The sequence below is a fragment of the Phycodurus eques genome, chromosome 16 (genome assembly GCF_024500275.1).
Source record: "Phycodurus eques isolate BA_2022a chromosome 16, UOR_Pequ_1.1, whole genome shotgun sequence".
In the NCBI taxonomy this organism is placed as follows: domain Eukaryota; kingdom Metazoa; phylum Chordata; class Actinopteri; order Syngnathiformes; family Syngnathidae; genus Phycodurus; species Phycodurus eques.
Genome location: NC_084540.1, coordinates 19,921,361 through 19,942,102, shown reverse-complemented (window position 1 = coordinate 19,942,102; position 20,742 = coordinate 19,921,361). Strand labels below are relative to the sequence as shown.

The window sequence follows — 20,742 nt, the reverse complement described above, 5'->3', positions numbered from 1 at the left end:
CCTGCGCATTCGAATCACATCCGGTCCAAACAATTCGGAAAACTGCACAATGGAACTGCGTTTCGATGACTTTGGTTGGACTTTGCACATTGACACTAACCGGCCACTTCATTAGGCACACCTGCATAATCCAAGTCGAATACCAAAATCCTCCTTTCACAGAGATAACTCATTTGTAGAGGACGAGCAAATCAATCGGTGTTCTGCGCTCGTCCTCGTGCAGCGGAGCCAATCGCAGCGGGCAAGAGGCGGGGCACGCAGAGCTGGGATTCAAACCCAGAATCTCACAACTGTGAGGCAGGCCTGCTCACCACTAGTACCAGGGTGGTGGGGGGAAAAAAGAAGACCGACCCTACGTTGTATCGAGAGCGGTTGTTAATCGGCCCAGGGGTCCGTTTTATATACATTTACATCAACGAGACATTTCTTTAGGTACGCAAGCAATCCAAATCTGCCGCAAAGAGGTAGTTTGCAAATCCCCCCTAAGTCCCCTTTTCGTCATATTTGTCATTATGACTTGGAGGTCGTACACGATCTGCGGGGGGAAACAATTTGAAACAAGTGTAGTGAAAGCCGTTTCTACTATTTTGCCTCGGCTTGTTTTAGCTTAACCAAATAAACCAAAAGATCAGAAACCGCTCTCAACATGAAACATCGATGTCAAGGCGGATGCGATTGTCTTGGCTCTTGTTTACTTTGTGCGGCCGCCCTAAATGCTGCGGCTGGTGTGTTTTGAAAAAAAAAAGAAGAGAATTCCATATGCACACCAATGAAGCTTGATGAGGAGAAGAACAGTTTCCTGCAGCCACGCGCTCCCTTCGACCTTCAAGCGCCCGTCGCAAGCGGCCTGCCGCTGACCTTTGCACTCGCAAGTTCTCCGTTTGCCATGTCGCTTCGCTGAACCGCCCCCCCCCCACCCCCACCCCAATACATGACGTCACGTACCAATTAACGCGGTGAATAAACAACTTTTCCAAGGCCCGGTAACACGATTCTGCACGACTTGGCGACTAAGCCCCCCAACCCCCGCCTCAACCCCCGTCCTCGTTCCCTCTCTCACCGGGCATATTCCAAAATAAACAGCTAGCACGCAAACTGTAAATATAATCCCGCGATTAATTAAGATATCGTAATCGCAGAGACGACAGAATATGGGTAGGGTGGGAAAAAAAGCGATACACAAATATGCATTTCGTTTGTTGAGTCGCTTTTTATTTGGCACGGGAGCGGGTTTTGCTCGCTGTGACGTTTATTTAAAAAGGGGTACAAGTGCGCTCCTTGTCCTCCTCACTAGTTAAGACAATTCAGCGCGCAAGCAGAACTAGGCCGCACCATAGAATGCGAATGTCTTACAAGTGACGTTTTTATCCGCGACTGCGCGCCAGTTCTGCACACTCGTTAAGTAGGACAACTTTGGCATACTACTAGGACTAGAACTGTTTTTTACGAGTACTACTAGTGAATAGCTAGATGTTAACTGGTACAATTGCATAATGTCAGTATAAGTGCAAGTAGCACACAGTCCTAAATAAGACGTCCGCATTAACGTGGTCAGGAGTGTTAAGTGGGGTTAATCGGGCTCGATCGGAGCTCAATTGCCGTCTTCCGGCAAAGTCAGCAAAGGCCCGAGTCGCGGATGTCTCTCAGAGATTATCCTGCGCGATTATCCTGTGGTGTGGGGTTTGTTAAGAGTGATTTTTCATTCTTGATCTGCTTGGAAAATGCTCCACGCTGGCAATCGTAAATACGAAACCTGTTCAGTATTTGCCATGGCAAATTCTTTGTGTTTGGTCAACACGCAGTTAACAGACTCCCCAGTTGTGCATGACTGATACAGATTGCTGGCCAATGAGGAGGCAACCTGTATCTGGTTGTGTTGAGTGTTTGAATAACATGTCTCACATTCACCACGGTAGAAACAACAGCAGGCAACTGTACTGCAATGTACCTGACCAGCTAACAGTTAGCATCACTGCTTTTAATTCTTCTTCACCATGCCGCCTCCACTGGTCAAGCCTGGTACTGCCGCAGACATCTGTTTACGTGGAGGAGACTCGTGGCAGTCGGTGTGGTTGTCGTGTGTGGTGTGTCGTGTTGGTCGTCTTGAGTTACAACACACACTATAAGTAAGGAAGCACACATGGTGATTTCTTTCCTTGTATTAACAGTTTTTAAAAGTCTGTTAAAACTATAATCAACATCTATTTAAAAACAAAACAAACAAACAAACAAAAAGCCATGACAAGAGTAGAGTGTGCAGGTCGACTGAGCCACACAGGAGGCGGTGGAAGCATGCGAGGTTGGATGGAGGAGGAGAAGGCCAGACAAGCGGTTAGCCTACGTCATATCGTAGCCATGAAGGATTTGTTGTAATGCTGAACTCCAGCGTTAGGGGGCGCCACAAATCGCAGTTTATAGCTTTAAGATGTTAAAAATCAGTATGTGTGAGGAGCACGTGCTCATTCACACACTGCAAAGCAAATGTGATGTGAAAGAGGACAAAGGCAACAGCTGTAGTTTAAAAGTCACGATTAACTCATTCACTGTCAGCCTTCCTAGTTAACATGGATATTTGACTTCTAAAGCCGTCAATGGCAGTGAATGTGTTAATCATCTGCAAGTGCACAGTTTCTATCACCTATGACCAATTGCTATTGATGCCAATGTTTGGTCGTGTATACATGACCAGTTTATGTTGAGATTTTGCCCTCTGCTGGCCGTAAAGACGAGCACACACTCCGCTCGTCTTGTTGCAATCAATGGACAGCAGAACGCCGAAATGCACGCGCTCACCATATCCGTGCCGGCGGTGAACGACACGCCTTCTTTAAACACGCTCATCCGTGCAGAGAGCATGACAGGCGAGGCGAAAAACATTTCTCCTTTCAAGTGGGTGGGCCTCGCCACGTAACCATGGCGACAGCACAAAAATTCAAGCGCATCCCTCGAGACAGTTTGTGTGCATGTGTGTGTTCTTTTTTTCTTTCTGATCCTCATTTAAACCTCATCCAGTGGCACATTACCATAATGTCTACTCCGAGGACAATTTGCCCAGGCTGCAAGTTGTCGCCGTGCCACATAATAAAGGCTCCATCATGTTCAACTAAAGCTGCACTTTTCTCCCCAAACGCCCACGCACCCACAAAACAGGGTAATGCAAATGTAAACAACGAATAAAAAAACAAAAAAACAAAAAAACGATAATCATCCTTTTAAAAAAAGATAGGAAATATGTCGCTGTGCTGCACAGATAGGAAATATGTCGCTCTGCTGCACATATATGTATAGTATAAAAAAAAAAAGGATTGTCTGTGGCGTTACTCCAAAGTGATGTTGACGGAGGCGAGAGCATCCACAGCCCAGCCGGGGTACTGGTCGCGGGAGGGGAACATTCGGCGCATGAAGGCGCGTATAAAGTCCGGGAAGCGGCCTTCCACGATGCTGTGTCGCACGGAGCGCATCAGGTTGAGCTGCAGGTGAGAAAAACATACAGGTCACATGAAATTGGGTTTGAGCAATGCGACAACGACCGCATGTAACCAGAATGGCACTCGGTTGGGCGCAGACGTTCGCCAACACCACGTTTGTGTTGTCCTGCTAACTGTATCTGTCCGACGATTTACTGTGTAATTTGAATGTCACTCAGTAGAGTTCAAACCTCCACCAAGGTCAAAATATAGTATGTAGAGTTTACAGTATTTGTGTTTGTTTGTCCATCTATTGGTTAGCTGGGAGGCTACTTCCTGTTTCATGGAGGATAGTCGATGCCATTATAATTTTTGGGGGTGCTGTCACCATAGTGACCTTTATCCAGATCCTTACCAAAATTCAAAGGGCTCCTCCATATGGCCTTTGCACCACAACTCCCAATTGTTTTATTATTATTTTTTGTGTGTGTGAAAATCATGTGTGACGGTCTTGCTTTGAGAGCTGGACTTCTGTTAAAAAGGTTACATTTTCTCTGTTTGCAACTTTACAGGGTCCTCAGGGTGTATAGCAAACATCCCCAGGGCAGCGCAATATTGACTCCAGGTAACAGTAAATGCTAAAGGGGGTTAGCGCTGTCGTTTGGCAAACACAACTGAGGCGGACGGTGGGGAAAACTATTTGTGTAACTTGCTAACGCTGCTAAAAAAGCTCGTCCTTCATCCCGTTGGGAGCGTGGCTCGTCGACGAATCGCCAAGTCGCCCAGATTGTGCGGCTTTAATGTGATCGGGGAGGCCCCCTTTTGAATAGTGATGTGTTGTATAAGTAGACAGCGCGCGTGTGTGCGTGTATTACCAAGGATTATAATGAGTGACACTCCCCACTGTTTTGTTCTTGTCGCTTTGCACAGTTTGAAGGATGAGTCATATATTGCACTGTCTGTCGCACGGACCTGACTTGAAATCTCTCACTCAGCGCAGACCTCGAGACGAGCACTAGATAACAGGGGGTCTTCGGTTTGCCACGATCCCAACGTACGACGCTTCGGCAAAGTCGAGCTTGTCCTCTCAGTTTTAGCATTCGACTGTGGGCGCAAAAATAAGAGAATTACGGCTGACATGAATCTTGATGACAGTGTTACCTTCCTTTGTTATAGCTTTTGAAGTACTTGCCCGCCCAAAAAAAGACAAAGAAAAAGCAAAAAAACGTCTGGTAAGAGTTCTTTGATGCTCACGAAACTGAGATCTTGCCAGACTTGCCAACGACGCGCAACATGTTTTGTGTGACTTTCGAGGTGTATTTTTGGTGCAACCATATGACCTCAGGTTCCACTGTGTTTTTTGTTCTTCCCCTTTGTGTTTTCTGGTATTAAATGCACGCTGAAGATACTTGGTCACTCTAGTTACCTGGTAGGCGATGTTGTGGACGGTAACGTGATGCATGGCTGCGGTGTCGCTCTTAAACAGAGCGTGCAGGTACGCCCGGCTGTGTCTGAAACAGAACACACACACGTTTTTGAATGTGGATATATTTCTTCTTACCAGGGGCCATTTTAATGTCTATGAAGTCCTCGGGGGAACCATACTTAATTCAACACTGTGGTTTAACTACTTTTATTTATTTTTTTAATAACACTTTCTCTGAGGTTTTTTTTTTTTTTTTTTAGTAGTACACACAGCAAGCCGTATACACTCTGAAAAAGGTGTTGGTGAATTTATGCAAATGGAGGTTGGGAAGAAAAATATTAGTCGTAGACTCTCACTTTATGCACTTATCCATTACACTCTTGTATAAATATTTGATATGATCCAATACAAGAGCTGTATCAAAAAATCCGCCTTTGTAAATATAATCACGCTCAGTTGTTTATTGTTGTGGTTCTGCCTCTCATACTGAGAGATCTTTATTAGCTTTGTAAAGGCAAATAGGTCGTCTTTTGTGTTGGATCTTGCAGGTGCCCATCACAGACTCTTTAGTCATTTGCATCCAGTGTTGTACATTTTGAGGCCAAATATTCCATTTTTATAACATTAATACATTTATAATGCATCATTTAGCATTTTAAATGGGACTTTTTTTTCCCTGAAGAGGTTGGGTCGGGGAGCATGAGTAAAATTGAACTCAGCATTCAATATTTAAAATTCTGCTGAAATGTCATGTTTTTTAAAAAATGTATTATTTTGCATGGATGACTGCGTGTAACAAAACAAAATGTTTATATTTATGCTTGAATAGTATACTTTTTGATTCCTTTACCCTCAATGCACAGTTAAATCCCATGCAAAATATTTTCAAAATCCCTCACGAAAATGTACTCGAAACTTTCCAGAAATGCAACCCGAATCTCCAGCTAACCTTTTGCAGGTTGGACACTGGCAGTCAGGGTCTATGGGCTGAAAGTCCTTGGCATACTGCTTCTGTTTCACCTGCAGGGATCCCCAGGGCACCAGCGCCGAGCCGAATCTCTGAGGACCCGCGAATGTGACAGAATTGTATTCGTTTCAAAGTCGAGTCACGTCGGGGCGGGGGTCTTACCGCCGTCCGGGTGGGAAAGACGCAGTCGAACATGTCGCAGCCCAAAGCGACGCACACAACCAGGTCCACGGCGTATCTGCGGCACAGATCGCAGGTCAGTTACAGCTGAAAGAGGACGCGTCTTCTTTAGGCCCCTCGTACTGACCCCACGCCCATGAGGTAGCGAGGTTTTTCTCGAGGCAGGTGGTCAGTGCTGAGCGTCACCATCCGCCAGAAGTCATCCTTCTCTTCCCCTCCGCTCAGGCCCCCGATGGCAAAGCCAGGAACGGGACGTTTAGTCATTTCTAAAAGGACACGCGGGGAACGTTAACGTTCACCCAGATGCTCACGTTAGGTGCGCAATCGAATGGGATCCAACACAAAATAGGATTATTTTACACCACAATAATAAACATACTGTTAAATAAATGACAATTTTGTGCCCAACTAAGATGAATTGGATTTATAGTCCATTCATTTTCAATAGCGTTTGTCCTCATTAGTTGCGGGTGAAATGCAGCCTATCCCGATTTCGGCTGGGATAAGCGCCAGCTCACCCGCGATCTGAATGAGAAAAAGCGCCGTAGAAAATGGATGGATGTGGGATCGGAGTCTAACAAGAGAATAAGACGGAGTACCGTCCAAACAGGTTTTGCGCAGCCCGGCGTTCAGTCCGCCTTGGATGATGGCGAAAAGGTTCTGTTTGTGCGGGTTCTTGTTGGCGGCGATGCAGCGATCCAGCCAGCGAATGGATCGGTGCGTGGCCTCCTCCACGCGCGGCCCCGTCACCGTGCTGCTCACCACGTCGTCCAGCTGCATCACGATGTCCGACCCTGCGACGATCGTAAACAACGCGGGAGATGCTAATTGCGTTCCACATAGCACTGTCACGATTGCGCTATTCAATCATCTTAAACCTTGACCAGTGTTTCCCCAACCTTTGTTGAGCCAAGGCACATATACGACATACTAAAAATCTCACGGCATGCCAGCAAACAAAGATGTCAGAAAATAAATATATATATATATATATATATATATATATATTAAAATAAGGAGGATTTTGTCTCAATTTACTCTTCTAAGTGTAAAATATGGGCCTGTTTAGTTGAAAAGACAGCCTATCATTCTGTTGTATGAATGGCAACAGGTGTCCATCTAGTGGAAGAGCATTTAATTATTCTACCTGTCACGATATGTCACTAGCATAGAACGATATAAATAAAATACTTTTTAGACCAATTCAGTGAAATTGTATAATTTCCCGCAGCAGACCTGATCATCTTTCACGGCGTTAACGCAATTATTATTGTTTCAGTCTTCATTTGTGTGCTTGAAAACACAGAGAAATGCTTAAACTCTCGTGATCGTTTAGAGCGCTCCCCCTGCCTCCTCATGCAATGGACTAATCCATCCTCTTACTGCACATGCGCAGAGGGTAGCAACACAAGCCTGTTGGCGCGCTGTGAGGAAAATGACGCAGTTATCCCAGAGAAGGTGAGAGCAAAACAAGCCTTTTTTGTCAAAAAATTCACTTGTTGGACAAGTTTCTAAAATTCACATTTGAGTTGATGATAAACATTAATATTAACGAATAACGCTTTGCAGTACGCGGATGTGGAGAGCCCCACGAGCAGGTTGGCATCGGGCATCCAAATGACTAAATACACTCCTGACACAAGTCGCCGGGAATCACTGACCGAGACTATTCTGTATGGCGATGGACTTTTCCGGACTGAGCAGGATGGTTTCGCCGTCGTAGGGGGACTTGAACGTGACCCCTTCCTCTGTTACCTCCGAGAGTTCGACGAGAGACACCATCTGGAAGCCTCCGCTGTCCTTCAAGCGAAGAAAATGCAGTCGTTATTGACGTGTGGTCTCCTATTGCAATTGGGACGACGGCATGTCTCTTAAAAACGTTACCGTCAACAGATTCCTTTTCCAGTTCATGAATCCATGCAAACCGTTGGCCTTTTCGATCAAATCGGGCCCCTTCAGAAGCGGAACAAAATAGCGCGGGTCATGAGCTGGTACGCTGCTGAAAACAATGCGTCACATCCGTGGGGTATGTGGTTGTTTCAAACAGCCACACTTTTCCCAATGGAAGGGTTCAATACCCACACTTTTCACAACTTGAAAATCTCACGGTGCACCCCCAACTTGTTTAGGCTCTGCGTGTGTGTGGATGCTGTTACAATGAAATTGTATGACTCGACAAATGGAACACATGATCTCATCGTATGCCACTGATTTCCAGCCAGTGTCCACTTATAAGAAAATGATTATTACCGCCAAAAATCTCTCTCTTTCTTCATCGATCTATGCCAGCGACATATAGTGACAGGAAGAATGATTAAATGCGCTTCCACGAGAGATACATAATTAAACCGTGTATCCACTTTTTTGTGACATTTTGTTTGGTGTTGTGCATTGAGATATTTTTTCTATGGTAAAATATGTGCCTTCGCTCAATACAGATATGGGCAACACTGCCTGAGGGGGCATATTTGCATGCTATGTGGGGCTTCCGTACCGGCCTCATCCCCAGGTGGTACGTGTTCCCGAGACATATCTGACATCCCAGCGCGTCCAGTTGATCGGCGGTGATTCCCTTCATGGTCCCCTGGGTGCCGACCGGCATGAAAACCGGCGTGCTGACGGTACAGTGCGGCAGCTTCAGGTCGCACGCCCTCGCTTTTGTCACCGGACACTCCGCGATGATGTGTAAAGTGAGGGGAGACGCGACGGCGAGCGCTTTCTTAAAAGACATGTTCGTGCTCGGCGGTGTTTCCACACGAGCACTAGTGGCGGCCATGTTGGTGAGGTCCACATGACAAGGGAAGTGGTTGAGTGACGTACAGGTCGACCAATAGGAAAGGCAGACATTTCCGTAGAGGGCCGTAGTGGTTTTAATCTATCCAATCAAAAGAGTGTATTTAGAAGTGGCAGCAAAAATAGCCAATGGAAGCCTGAAATTGACAGGAAGAAGGCGAGGCTTAATTTACCGGTGCAGATCGGATGTAGTCTCTACTGACCGGATAGTGTTTGTGTAGAGGAAGTTTTGTTTTTCGACTTTTCCGTCCGCTTCGATTGACTGAACGATTAGCAAATGTCCTCAGAAGAACACGAAATGCTAGCCGTGTGAATTACATGCCGGGAGCCGCACTAGTTGTTTAAAAAAAAAAAAATAAATAAAAAAAAAAAATAATTCCCTCTGAGGGGAGGAAAAAGTCTCGGCTCTTTGAAGTAGACTTCACAGAAACAGTATTCCGGTGAGCACCTTGTCGCTAACGTAGTCGAGCTAACGTTAGCCTCCGCTTGTTTTGCTCTGTGCGGAGGAGCTCCCCCGAGCTAACGACGCCATGGGGAACCGGGGCATGGAAGACCTGATTCCCCTCATCAACAAGCTCCAGGACGCCTTCAGCTCCATCGGGCAAAGTTGCAATTTGGACCTTCCTCAGATTGCCGTGGTCGGCGGGCAGAGTGCTGGGAAAAGCTCCGTTTTGGAGAATTTTGTCGGCAGGTAAGCTTGAACGAGCTAACCTCGATTGTGACATATTAGTTTAATGTATATTTTTTAGTCTTAAAACATTCTCAATATGCGTTTTGCTTGTCCATTGTGTGCTTAAACAATTCCAACAAAGGAACTTTTCATACAGTGAAGCTAACAGTCAATGCGAACTCATACAGGCTGTCTAAAACTGTTTTGGGAGTGACTGCACTCACAACTTGGAAATAACTTTTATATAAGCTTTATGTAAATGTTTTTGCTTGACTTCCCATGAATGTTGGTTCACCCAAAAAGCAAGGTCAAATGTCTTCTGAATATGCCCAAATATGTTCAGTGCACGCGTATTGTCACGATAAATGCAATTAAATGCCACACCCACACCAGTGACATATTCATATCTGATTGTGTGCGTTTACTGAATCGAAGTCGAATAGTTGTTGTTGTTTTTTTTTAATCTTGATTCAAATTCACTTTGAGCTCCCTTTCCATTGCAGAATGTGGATTGTTGCAGCTGGACTTACAGCACTTGCCTTGTACAATAGGCTCCCTTTCAACATTTTCGTGTAAAAGTGGAGACTGCGGATAGACACAACTTCCTTGTGCATCTTCCTCTTTTGTTACTTTTCGGGCATTGCTCTGAGGTCGTAATGTCTCTCCATTCTCATTGCAATTTGTCCTTTCCCACTTCCGCAGCGAATACGATCCGCCCACAGATGAGAGAGACCAAACAAGCTGACTTTCAGCCAGCTTGTCGAGCAGGTTTTCACAGCGATTGTCGCCCAACCTGTGCCGGCTTAAGAGTCGTCTTGCAGACAAGAGGAAGCACAGAAAATCAGCATTAGATAGACGCTGGCTTAGGGAGCCTGTCGTAACTTGCTCGCCGAGAAGAACGCAAAACTGTGCTGGGCTGCGTTCTTTTGTTGTTGTTGTTGTTTTGTTTTCAGTTGTACAGTGAGATACTTGACACGTATCAAGATATAATCGAAGACAGTCACTGAGATCTCATTTTCACCGCCCGCCGTCAAACTATGCAAAAAGTGACCTTTTTTAATTGTCATTCCCTTGATGCAACCCAGCCAGTATTGGTGTGTTGCAGGTGCGACAAACATGGTAATACTTAGGGAGGTGCCTGGGAAGTTTCATAAGAACGGGTGTGCGCTTGTCGGCGTGACTCACGGTTAAGGGATCCAAATGTATTAAAATACAATATGTGTTCCCAAACCTAAATGAACACTAAATAATATTGAGCTCAAAATTGTATACTGTACATGCGGTCAGTGTGTGCGCGTGGCCCCATAGTTTCTTCTAAGAGGGCCGGCCGGAATGTAACCGTAACCCATCCGTTGCACATCATCAAAGCTTCAAAGCAAAAAGAATGCATGTACAATTCTTTGAACATATTAATATAGCTATTCTTTTATTTTTACACTCCTATGATGGACATATGAATTCAGTTTACATCAAAGCTTATGGGAGAGTTTGATTTTAATACAAATTAACCAGCGTTCACAGAAGAAACGGATCTTACTTAACTGGAGAGGTTCCACTGTATATTCTTTCATTACTGTGATTAAAAGCATATCAGAATCATCTTTATTTTGCCAATATGTCTAAAAAAAAAATTTTTAGGAATTTGTTTCCTGTGCGCCAAGCTTTTCTGTCTTCGGCCTAAAATGTTTTGTCACAGTCTGCGCGTCTATTTACGCAACATGTTTGAATAACGTAAGGGGCGAGCACGTTTTCATTGCTGCTATTGTCTCCCAGTCGAGTCGTTTCTCACTTTAACCGAGTCGAGTCAGGTTCGGTTGGATTGGATCGGCGTGCCGCGTTGATGCGATTTGGGGCTTGCATTCCCCGCGAGTGTGTCACAGGTGAGCAGAGCACATTGGATGCTTAGCCGGACACAAGCTAATCAAATCACATCAGCCGTGTGGATTTGTGAACGCTGCTTTTTGTCAACAAGGAGTAGACGCCATCTCGTTGAGCTTTTCATCGAGCCCAATAGAGGCCCTGACACATTCAAATAGATTCTAGACCGTCTTGCCATTTATTGCAAAACAAAAATACGAGCCTTTCTTGGACAATGATTCATTTAATGAGGTTCAAAGTACAGTGGTCCGTCTGACGTCAAACATAGTCAATTCTGGTAAGCTGGTCCGCTTCCGATTTGTCTAGATTCCCATACAGAACAAAGAGTCGGGTCAAATCTTTAATACATTTTATAATCAAAGAATTAAACCAACAGCATGAGAAAACTAAAAACCCCACTTAATAAACTGCCTTGTTATAACTCTTACTTCATATTTTACTAGATTTTGAATTTAATTTTCTTATTGCTGACACTTTTATTCCAAAGCATAATTGAATGTTCTTCAGTGGCTCTTACTATGTCTACTTTGCTGTTTCTTTTAAGTTATATTGATGATCCAAAGTACCTCATTACTTCTTTTATTATGGATTGTGTCTGCGGTTTATATTGTCTGCTGTCTGTTGTGCTGTAATGTTTGTAGTCGTCTCCTGTTGTGATGGAATGCAAGAGCAGCAATGTTTTTGTGTCAAAAACAAATTTCCGTCTGATAATAATCATTTTTCCAATATGTATATTTGGCAGCTGTATTTGGACCATATCAGTGTGGTAGCCATATCAAGTGCTTGATCGTCGTCCCCTTACGGGATTCTTATTATTATTTTCTTACAGGGTGGGGTGGTGTCTCTCTGCCATTAGTTCTTATGTTCAAGTTTGTATGCATTGTAAAATTAAAAATGAAGTATGCCCCCCTCCCCCCCAAAAATGTATAACGATTCTGGTGACGGTGGCGGGAGGGCATCCTATCTCGACACCACCAGCCAGCCTGGGTGGAGGTCCTTGTAGTATCTGCCACTATCAGCCTTCTCTTGGATGTTGCAAATGAAATGCTGCCTTCCTGTCGTCGTGTCATTATAAACCCATTAGTCGACTGAGTTATTGAGGCGCTGTATCACACCGTCGGGCTTCACAAAGATAATGAAGTTTATCGCCCCCCAAGAGAGTATGATGCAAGGGAGCCGCCATTTTCTCTCCCTGCCCTAGTCTCCCTCTTTTTGATTTCTCCAGAGGAAGGCTCGCAAGCCCACGCTCGGCCTCGTCCATCCATAATGCATGAAACGATACACAATCTGCTCGGCCTCGTCTATCATTTACAGCCCATCAATAATGGAATCCAGGCCTTTTGCCTCCCTTTCAATAGGCCGTCGCCATTAAAGCACTTCTCTTTGTGAAGATGACGCCGCGGATGGCTCTCTCATGTATGCAGTCATTGTGCTTGAATACACCTGTGGAACGTTTTAACGGTTTGATCAATTTGCTCGTTGGGCGGTGGGTGGTTGTTCAGCTGAAACGCCAATGAGTCGCTTTTAATGTTGAGATGATGTGGCGGTCTCGACCCTTGCTCTCTAGCGTTAGCGGCGGCCGTTATATCCACCAACACCGCTCCTTCCCTCTGGATCACTATTCGCATTTTCTATACTGTCTGCCGCACCACCAAATCCCCCCGGGCTCTACATTATGTGCATGACACAGCACCTGGGGCTTTGTGCTGATGTAAGAGCCAGCTAGAACCTTCCCCCGTTGTGTCCTGCCATAGCCGCTGCCTTGTTATATAGACCGCAGGACTTTTCTTCTCTTCCCAGCCCTGGCGCTGACTCACTGCTTCCAGGGTGAAGTCAGCAAGCGCCGCCTTGATCCGCTCGAGCGTACAATCCAGCAGACGTTAAGGAAAATGTCCCGGGACGGGAGTGGATTATTGCCACCAGATGTTGAATGTTAAGAGGTGGGAGTGGGGTGAGAAGACCTGAACAAGTGACGTTGGTTAAACAATCATCCGCACAAACCATAATTATTCAGCACATAGGCGTCCTCTCCTGTTAACACACCATTGTTGCACTGACAGCTTTTGTTGGTTTGCGTTGCCGTCATCGATTGTCGCTGCAAAGTCATTACTGTGGCTGAAAGCACTTGTATTGACACTGGCTAGGTTTACACAAAAGCTCACTGACGCCATTAGTCACGCTTGTTCCTTAAACTTGAATAGTGGCTAACGTTGTTCATGTCAAAGAGCCGAAAAGGCTAATGGCGCCGTAAAAGATCATGTACTGCTGAATGATTTCATATACAGTGGTGGCGTATACCAAATCACTTTCCCCCCATTGAGATAAATTAAAATGCCATTATATATAATATAATATTTGTAAAATATTAATATAAAACAATGAATAAGTAAACAAGAAATAAACTGGTTTTATAAAGTGTAATTATGCCGAAAGTCACATACTGTAGTATTTGTGTGTTGTGTGCCTTTTAAGCGGCGTGTCCTCATGAGAAATGTCAGGAGCTCTGACTCCTGCTCCCGTTGGCCATTTTCAAAGCAGTGAATTCAGTGTTAGCGTCCTCTACATTCTCCTTGTGAGTGTTTTCATTTTGTCTTTGTGTGTTTGGCCACTTGTCTCATTCAATAAATGGCTCAAAGTGCATTGGTGACTATTGCTCTCCTTTTATTTATGTACGTTATTATATATATTTATTTATTTATTTTATTAATATTTTTTTTTTGCCACAAATAAAATTTTGGCTTACAACACAAAGCGAAATATTGACCAAGCTAAACTACAACCTGTAAATGACAAAATTAAGGTACTAGTAGGTTAAGGTACCATGGCGCCTTGAATCACCAGTTTAATTTGTTCTGTGACCTTGCTCATAACCCCAAACACACGTATAGCCAATCATACCAACAAAAATAGTAGTTTTTGTACTTTATAAAAAACATAGTCATAACACAACTAAAAAGAATGTAGAGAGTTAGTTTGCGCATCACAATGTAATGCTTTAATACATTGTGTGGCTCCTTTTGGTGTGTGCGCCTTGGTCACCACATACATACATACATACTGTAGATATATACAGAACAAGACTGTCACAACTGCTCAGTAAGCTGCAGTAATAGTAGTTTTTCACAGATGGTGAAAAATATATGCCTGTATCGTTATGTCTGTCTACATGTGCCGCTTTATCATTTGTATCCAAATGTATTAAAATGGACGGATGGATATAGTGTTATTACGTTGCAGTATACAGTACCCACTTAAACTATATTCAAGTACTTCGAATATAGTTTAAGTGTATATTTAATAGGACTACACACATGCCAAGCACCAGCTAATGGAATCCAATGCAAGGCCTGTAGCAAAGACTTCTTTACCCCCCCATAAAAAGAGCTCAGTTTAATGGGTATTTGCATTGGATCCCAGCGTGTGAAGCCTGTTCTTATAAAATCACAGTCTGTGATGAGTCATTATCGACAAAGCTGTTCTGACAGCTGCTCAGTCCCGAGGTTTACGAATTAAACAGGAGCTGAAATGTCGAATTCCTTACTGGTACAAAATGTGGAACCCTTGGGTGTCTGGTTTCCCCCCCATAGCTGTGGGAGTGAGTGTGCATAAATGGCTCGGCTCAGCCTTTTTATGATGAGACAAAATGACTTTGTCACATTTGATTTGGTGTGTTTGAAGGGTGCAAGGTGTGGAAATTCCACCCCCATGCCCGTCAATCTTCCCGAAGCCACGCTATGTAGTGGCAGAGAAGTAAACTGTAAATAAATGACAAATAGCCTTTTTCTTTTTCTTTTTGTCTGTGTGGGTCTCTTTTGTCTGCCGGCCCTGTTACCCAACATGTTTTCATGTCGGCTGTTTGTTGAACTCGCTCTGTCTCTCTGTCTCGCCCAAGGGACTTTCTTCCACGAGGATCTGGCATTGTTACCCGCAGACCTCTCATTTTGCAGCTGGTCAACAATAAAGCAGGTGAGTGTGTCACGGCACAGTTTTATAACGTCAACGTAAGTAAGTTCTGCTCTGCATCATCGCTGTGCTGCAATGTGGCCCTTCTCTGCCACTCTCCCTGAGGCTACGCTTTCTTTCTGGTGCCATCATGCCTTCTTGATTTAATATTCTCTCATCCCCCTGTTGTCCTTTCCCCGGCCTCCAAACTCCGTACGTAGAATATGCCGAGTTCCTGCACTGCAAGTCAAAGAAGTTTGTGGATTTTGAAGAGGTGCGCGCAGAAATTGAAGCGGAGACCGACAGGATAACGGGCTCCAACAAAGGCATCTCCAACATCCCAATTAACTTGAGGGTCTTCTCTCCTCATGGTAATAAATTACTGTCAAACACACACACAGTATCTATGGGGCATATTTTATTTCTCATTTTACATTATATAGCTGACTTGGTGATGAAAAAGAATGTGTCTTACAGCACAAAACCATTTTTTTCTATAAAAGAAACCCAGTTTCACTCAGGGGTTCTTTGTAAGACACTCAATGTAGTGTTTAAATGACAAATTTTCTTTCATGTAAAATTCAAGGTATTTGTTGACAGAAACTTGTTCAATCACATTGTCTTTTAGTGTAACAATCTGACAAACATCATCTGTATTTCTTGGTTTTGGAAAGCACATCATTTTAGTCTTGTTAGAATTATTGACAATTTATGAAATAAAGTGGGACCCAGTGTGGACCCTTGGCGGAGACCATTTTGAATGACGTTTGAGGTGAGCAAACACCAGTAACGCCGCTCAAATAGTTACCGAACCATTAAAAACGTTCCCTCCAATCTCTGAGACAAGACAGAGTGTTCAACGTAGTCAAAATACAGATCTTGAAACAACACATCATGAACTTCGTTGGGATCAGTAGCACTCTGTCATTTAACACTTTCATAGTGGCAGTGCTATGTATTGTTAGAAACTATACAGTTAATGGCGGTTGAACTGCTTGAAAAAGGATGCACTATATATTTTTGATTTGTATTTGTTATTTTCACATTTTGCACCCAAGGGAGTACGATCATAGTTTCCTCTCGTGTGAAAAATCTTTATAACCTTTGCGCTCTTGACAGTTTTGAACCTGACGCTGATCGACCTTCCGGGAATGACCAAAGTCGCTGTGGGAGACCAGCCGGTAGACATCGAGCATCAGATCAGAGACATGATAATGCAGTTCATCACCAAGGACAGCTGTCTGATCCTAGCTGTCACGCCCGCCAACACTGACTTGGCCAACTCGGATGCGCTGAAGATCGCCAAGGAGGTAGACCCACAGGGTAAGCGCCTGCATTTCTGATGCTTTGACATTCAGTTTGTACCTCTCTCAACTAAACTTGCCAAATTTGTGTAGGTGTGCGCACAATTGGCGTCATAACAAAACTGGACCTGATGGACGAAGGGACGGATGCGAAGGACATCCTCGAAAACAAGCTTTTGCCACTGCGAAGAGGTGAGCAATTTAAATGCAGCACATTGATGGTTTTTGACTTGTTGATTCGAAAGTGAGTGTTTTGTACATGCGCACAGGCTACATCGGCGTGGTGAACCGGAGTCAGAAAGACATTGACGGCAAGAAGGACATTCGCGCTGCTCTGGCGGCCGAGAGGAAGTTCTTCCTGTCGCACCCTGCTTACAGACACATTGCGGAGCGGATGGGGACGCCACATCTTCAAAAGGCTCTCAACCAGGTCCGCTTCCATGTCTGAACTAATATAAAATAAAGCAACTAAAAAACCTGTTCGAGCTAATCCTTATTGTTCCCTGCCTCCAGCAACTGACCAATCACATCAGAGACACACTTCCAGGTCTGCGCAGCAAGTTACAGAGTCAGATGCTCTCGCTGGAGAAAGAGGTGGAAGAGTACAAGAACTTCCGTCCAGATGACCCAACGCGCAAGACCAAGGCTTTGTTGCAGTGAGTGTAGTGCACAGTGCACTTAAAACGCACAGTAACAGTAAGCACGCCGCGAGGAAATTTTATTCTCTCTCCTCTTCATCCTCCACAGGATGGTGCAGCAGTTTGGTGTGGACTTTGAGAAGCGCATCGAAGGCTCCGGAGACCAGGTGGACACCAACGAGCTGTCTGGAGGTGCCAAGATCAACCGCATCTTCCACGAACGCTTCCCGTTTGAGTTAGTCAAGGTCAGTAATGTAGCATCTGTTTATATGGACAAGCATTTTGAGACAAACTTCTAAAGCAGGGTACACACACACACACATTTATCAAAGGTGACACGGAAAAATGGCCAGGTGTTTGCTGAAGGGTTTTATAGCGTGTAGTGTCCTCCAGATGACCAACACGCATAAAGATCTCCACCAACAGTCGCGGGTTTTCTTCCACAAAACCAGATGTCTGTCACACTATCAGGATTGACACCTGAGAGGCAGTATTGTGCTGCGGGGCATTAAGGCAGCTGGAAAGTACAAAGAACAATAAATGGAAGCAGCTAAACCGTTATCTTATCTGGTTTAATACACTGCGGTTGCACACTCTTCTCCTTGTCATTTCGTTTGTGGTGTAGCGCTGTGCGATACGGACCAAACATCGTCAGTTTCATATCCTGATCATGATGTATATCCCAATGTGGTATATTTCCTTACAATCACATGGAATGATTGGCATGATCGTTTCTCCATTTATTTATTAAACACATATTTTATAATAAAGAAAATACAATGGCATAAAGTGCGTCAAGTAACATGCAAGGATGACTACTATTTACCCAGACGTTTGGCTAAGGCCCTTTTCTTGTCCAGTGTAAAAGGTTCAAAAAGACATCCTTGGGTAAGTTTGGTGTAGAAAAAAACCAAACCACTAAACACATTTGGGATGACCTAGAGCAAAGATTGTGAGCCAGGCCTTATTGCCGTGCTTTTGGACGAATGGACAGATATTCCCGGTGACAAGCTCTGAAATTTCGTAGAAAGCCTCACTTACTGATGGGTGTTAAAACCAGTTGTCCCAATACTTCTCTCCATATAGCGTCAAGGCTCGATGCGCATAGTTGGCACATTTCTAATGTTTGTATTTGTTTTCCCGGTCCTCACAGATTGTATTTGATGAGAAGGAGCTGCGGCGGGAAATCAGTCACGCAATCAAGAATGTTCATGGTGTCAGGCAAGTGGAGCACAACAGCTAAGCTTTCTCACTGTACACATTCCCGCTGCCTTCCACACAGGCTTTGTTGATTTCACAGTTATTCATGGTTTTTAATCAAGCAGAGAGACGTATAAATTTCAAGTCCCCTGATTTATATTTGCTCTCCTCAGAATGTCCTCCCTGTGTCTTCTCACTGCTACTCTCTACCAGCTGCTTTTCTGCGCTGAGGAATTCAATTCTTGTTTTGTGTTCCATTTGCCTTTTGTCTACATTTGTTATGCGGTACCTTGCTTTCATGCTCATCATGTAGTTTGTGTTTGAAGGCTTAATTCTATCCCTTGGGACTTCTTGTTCGTCATCTGCATTGATGTTTTTTCGTTTGGAATAGTTTCACGTTTTGTGTGTTTACAAAAGTACTTGAGATCTGATGATCTCAGGAGCAAAAAGAAATGTACGACAAGTAAGTGATTATTTTTTTAGGTTGATAAAACTTGAACTTGCCTTGAACTTTTCTTTTTTCCCCCCCCCCCCAAAAATAGGATTTCTGATTATGATCGATTTCTCTTTTTTTAATTATTATTTTTAATTTTTTTTATTTAACTATTATTTTTTTTAAATCCCTCCAATTAAAAAACTATCGACATTATTCAAAACAAGTTTTGTTTTTTGAAATTCTCTTGCCCCGTTCTGGGATTTTATTTTGTTTTCTTTACAAACAGGCTTTTAAGTGTTTTTGTTTGTTTGTTTTGTTTTGTTTTGTTTTGTTTTGGCTTTGTTTTCAGCATTAGCTGTATGAACTCCCACAGGAAGAATATATATTTTTTATTTACAATGTGAAAATAAAGTGGCCCAATGTTAATACATTTTTGAATGTCTGACAATTTAACAGCAGTATTTTAAGAAAAATATCCGTTTTGGGATTACTATGTCACAACAAAACTTTCACTAAACATAACATGAATCAGAAGTTCTGCTTCTACACAAACCCAAAGGCATTTATTCGAGAAGAATCCTTGTTACTTATGTCCCAACTGTTTACGACTGAGTTTTGTGGCATTGTAACCTGAGTTTGTAGATCAGTTGGCACGTGCCTTACTCTTTCACTAACCTACTCCGTGGTAGTAAAGTCTTTCCCAAGTCATTCTCCTAGAAATTTGTATGAAATACATTGATAGGCCGCATATGTAAAACAGTAAAACATATGTAAAAGCAGTAAGTACAATATTAACTGTGCATACCTTTTTGTGCTACATGACGAATGATTCAGTCAGCCAGTCATAACCTCAAAATGTCATATGTTGGGACCGGCGTAAACAGATTTGAGTTAATCCGATAACTAGACTGATTTAAAAATTGCAGAAAATGTCCCGTTTTCGTTACATAAGCTGTTGTCAATGTCTGATCACAGATATCATTTTGCTCCCTGCGTGTCCATGTGTGTTCACATGTCGTTCTATGGTCCACGTGTGCGTTAACTGTCCCGTGTGTCTGTGTGCGCTTGTTCCTTGTCTCTCTGTGCATCCTCAGAACGGGGCTGTTCACTCCAGACCTGGCGTTCGAGGTCATCGTGAAAAAGCAGATCGTTAAGCTGAAAACGCCCTGTCTCAAATGTATCGATCTGGTCATTCAGGAGCTCATCAACACAGTCAGGCAGTGCTCCAACAAGGTACTGCGGGTATCCGGCATCTCCCGACCCGGCTTGAGAACACAGGGCGAGCGTGGGCCGCGTGAGGGGCGGCGGGTACGCTGACTGAGAACTTTCTCCACGGGCCCCGTGAGCCCTGTGTTCAGGCGGCGCTGTCGTGTTGTGGAGTGTCGTCATGGTTGCGAGATGTTTCAGGGCCTGTCTGCGCATCTCTGCTCTCCCCTGGACAAGCCGCAGGTCGTTCGGCTCTGAACCCTCCAAAAGCCAGTCCAAAAAGTGGTGCTCTTTAGCTCTAATTCGGTACTAGAGTTGGCGTTGACGTTCATCCAGGATGTATGAAAACCTTTGGCTTGTCCGCCTCTTGCTTGTTTCTTCTTGTCAGCAACTCGAAATGACTAACTGAGCACAGACTTTCTATTCTCACTCTCTGTCTTTCTTCTTCCCCTTGACTTCCTCTTTCTCTCTCTGCCACTCAACAAAACGCACTCTTCTAACCCCGCCCCCCCCAGAACGGGGCTCTTCACCCCCGACCTGGCTTTCGAGGCGATAGTCAAAAAGCTGATCCTCAAACTCAAAGAGCCCAGCCTCAAATGTGTGGACCTGGTGGTGTCCGAGCTCACCGCACTGGCCATGAAGTGCGCCGTTAAGGTAACCGTGGGGCACACCCGCCGGGAGAATGGCATGTAAAT

The 20,742-nt window shown here is 44.2% G+C and overlaps 2 protein-coding genes across 8 annotated transcripts in view; one reads left to right on the top strand and one right to left on the bottom strand.

Annotated features, from left to right (window-relative positions):
• Positions 1 to 2,161: 2,161 nt before the first annotated feature.
• Positions 2,162 to 8,766, bottom strand: qtrt1 (queuine tRNA-ribosyltransferase 1). 2 transcript variants are annotated; one of them, XM_061701138.1, is made up of 10 exons: positions 8,475 to 8,766; positions 7,865 to 7,933; positions 7,642 to 7,780; positions 6,580 to 6,774; positions 6,108 to 6,246; positions 5,963 to 6,038; positions 5,783 to 5,892; positions 4,834 to 4,918; positions 4,380 to 4,511; positions 3,385 to 3,470 (listed from the first exon to the last, which is right to left on the bottom strand). In XM_061701138.1, exons 1-9 carry the CDS (start codon positions 8,754 to 8,756, stop codon positions 4,395 to 4,397), a joined length of 1,212 nt encoding a protein of 403 aa, XP_061557122.1. In that variant the 5' UTR covers positions 8,757 to 8,766; the 3' UTR covers positions 3,385 to 3,470; positions 4,380 to 4,394. The 2 variants fall into 2 exon arrangements, with proteins under 2 accessions (XP_061557121.1, XP_061557122.1); XM_061701137.1 differs by lacking the exon at positions 4,380 to 4,511 and having other exon boundaries at positions 2,162 to 3,470.
• Positions 8,644 to 20,742, top strand: part of LOC133415227 (dynamin-2) — a 27,302-nt gene continuing 15,203 nt past the window's right edge. Inside the window, exons 1-10 of one of the 6 annotated variants that reach the window (XM_061701134.1) lie at positions 8,644 to 9,464; positions 15,214 to 15,287; positions 15,485 to 15,634; positions 16,383 to 16,586; positions 16,661 to 16,759; positions 16,837 to 16,997; positions 17,081 to 17,223; positions 17,315 to 17,450; positions 18,359 to 18,426; positions 20,563 to 20,701. In XM_061701134.1, coding sequence (XP_061557118.1) covers positions 9,304 to 9,464; positions 15,214 to 15,287; positions 15,485 to 15,634; positions 16,383 to 16,586; positions 16,661 to 16,759; positions 16,837 to 16,997; positions 17,081 to 17,223; positions 17,315 to 17,450; positions 18,359 to 18,426; positions 20,563 to 20,701 — 1,335 coding nt within the window. In that variant the 5' untranslated portion in view covers positions 8,644 to 9,303. Of the gene's footprint in view, positions 9,465 to 15,213; positions 15,288 to 15,484; positions 15,635 to 16,382; positions 16,587 to 16,660; positions 16,760 to 16,836; positions 16,998 to 17,080; positions 17,224 to 17,314; positions 17,451 to 18,358; positions 18,427 to 19,935; positions 20,075 to 20,562; positions 20,702 to 20,742 lie in introns of all 6 variants that reach the window. The other 5 variants (XM_061701135.1, XM_061701132.1, XM_061701130.1 and 2 more) reach the window with 5 other exon arrangements.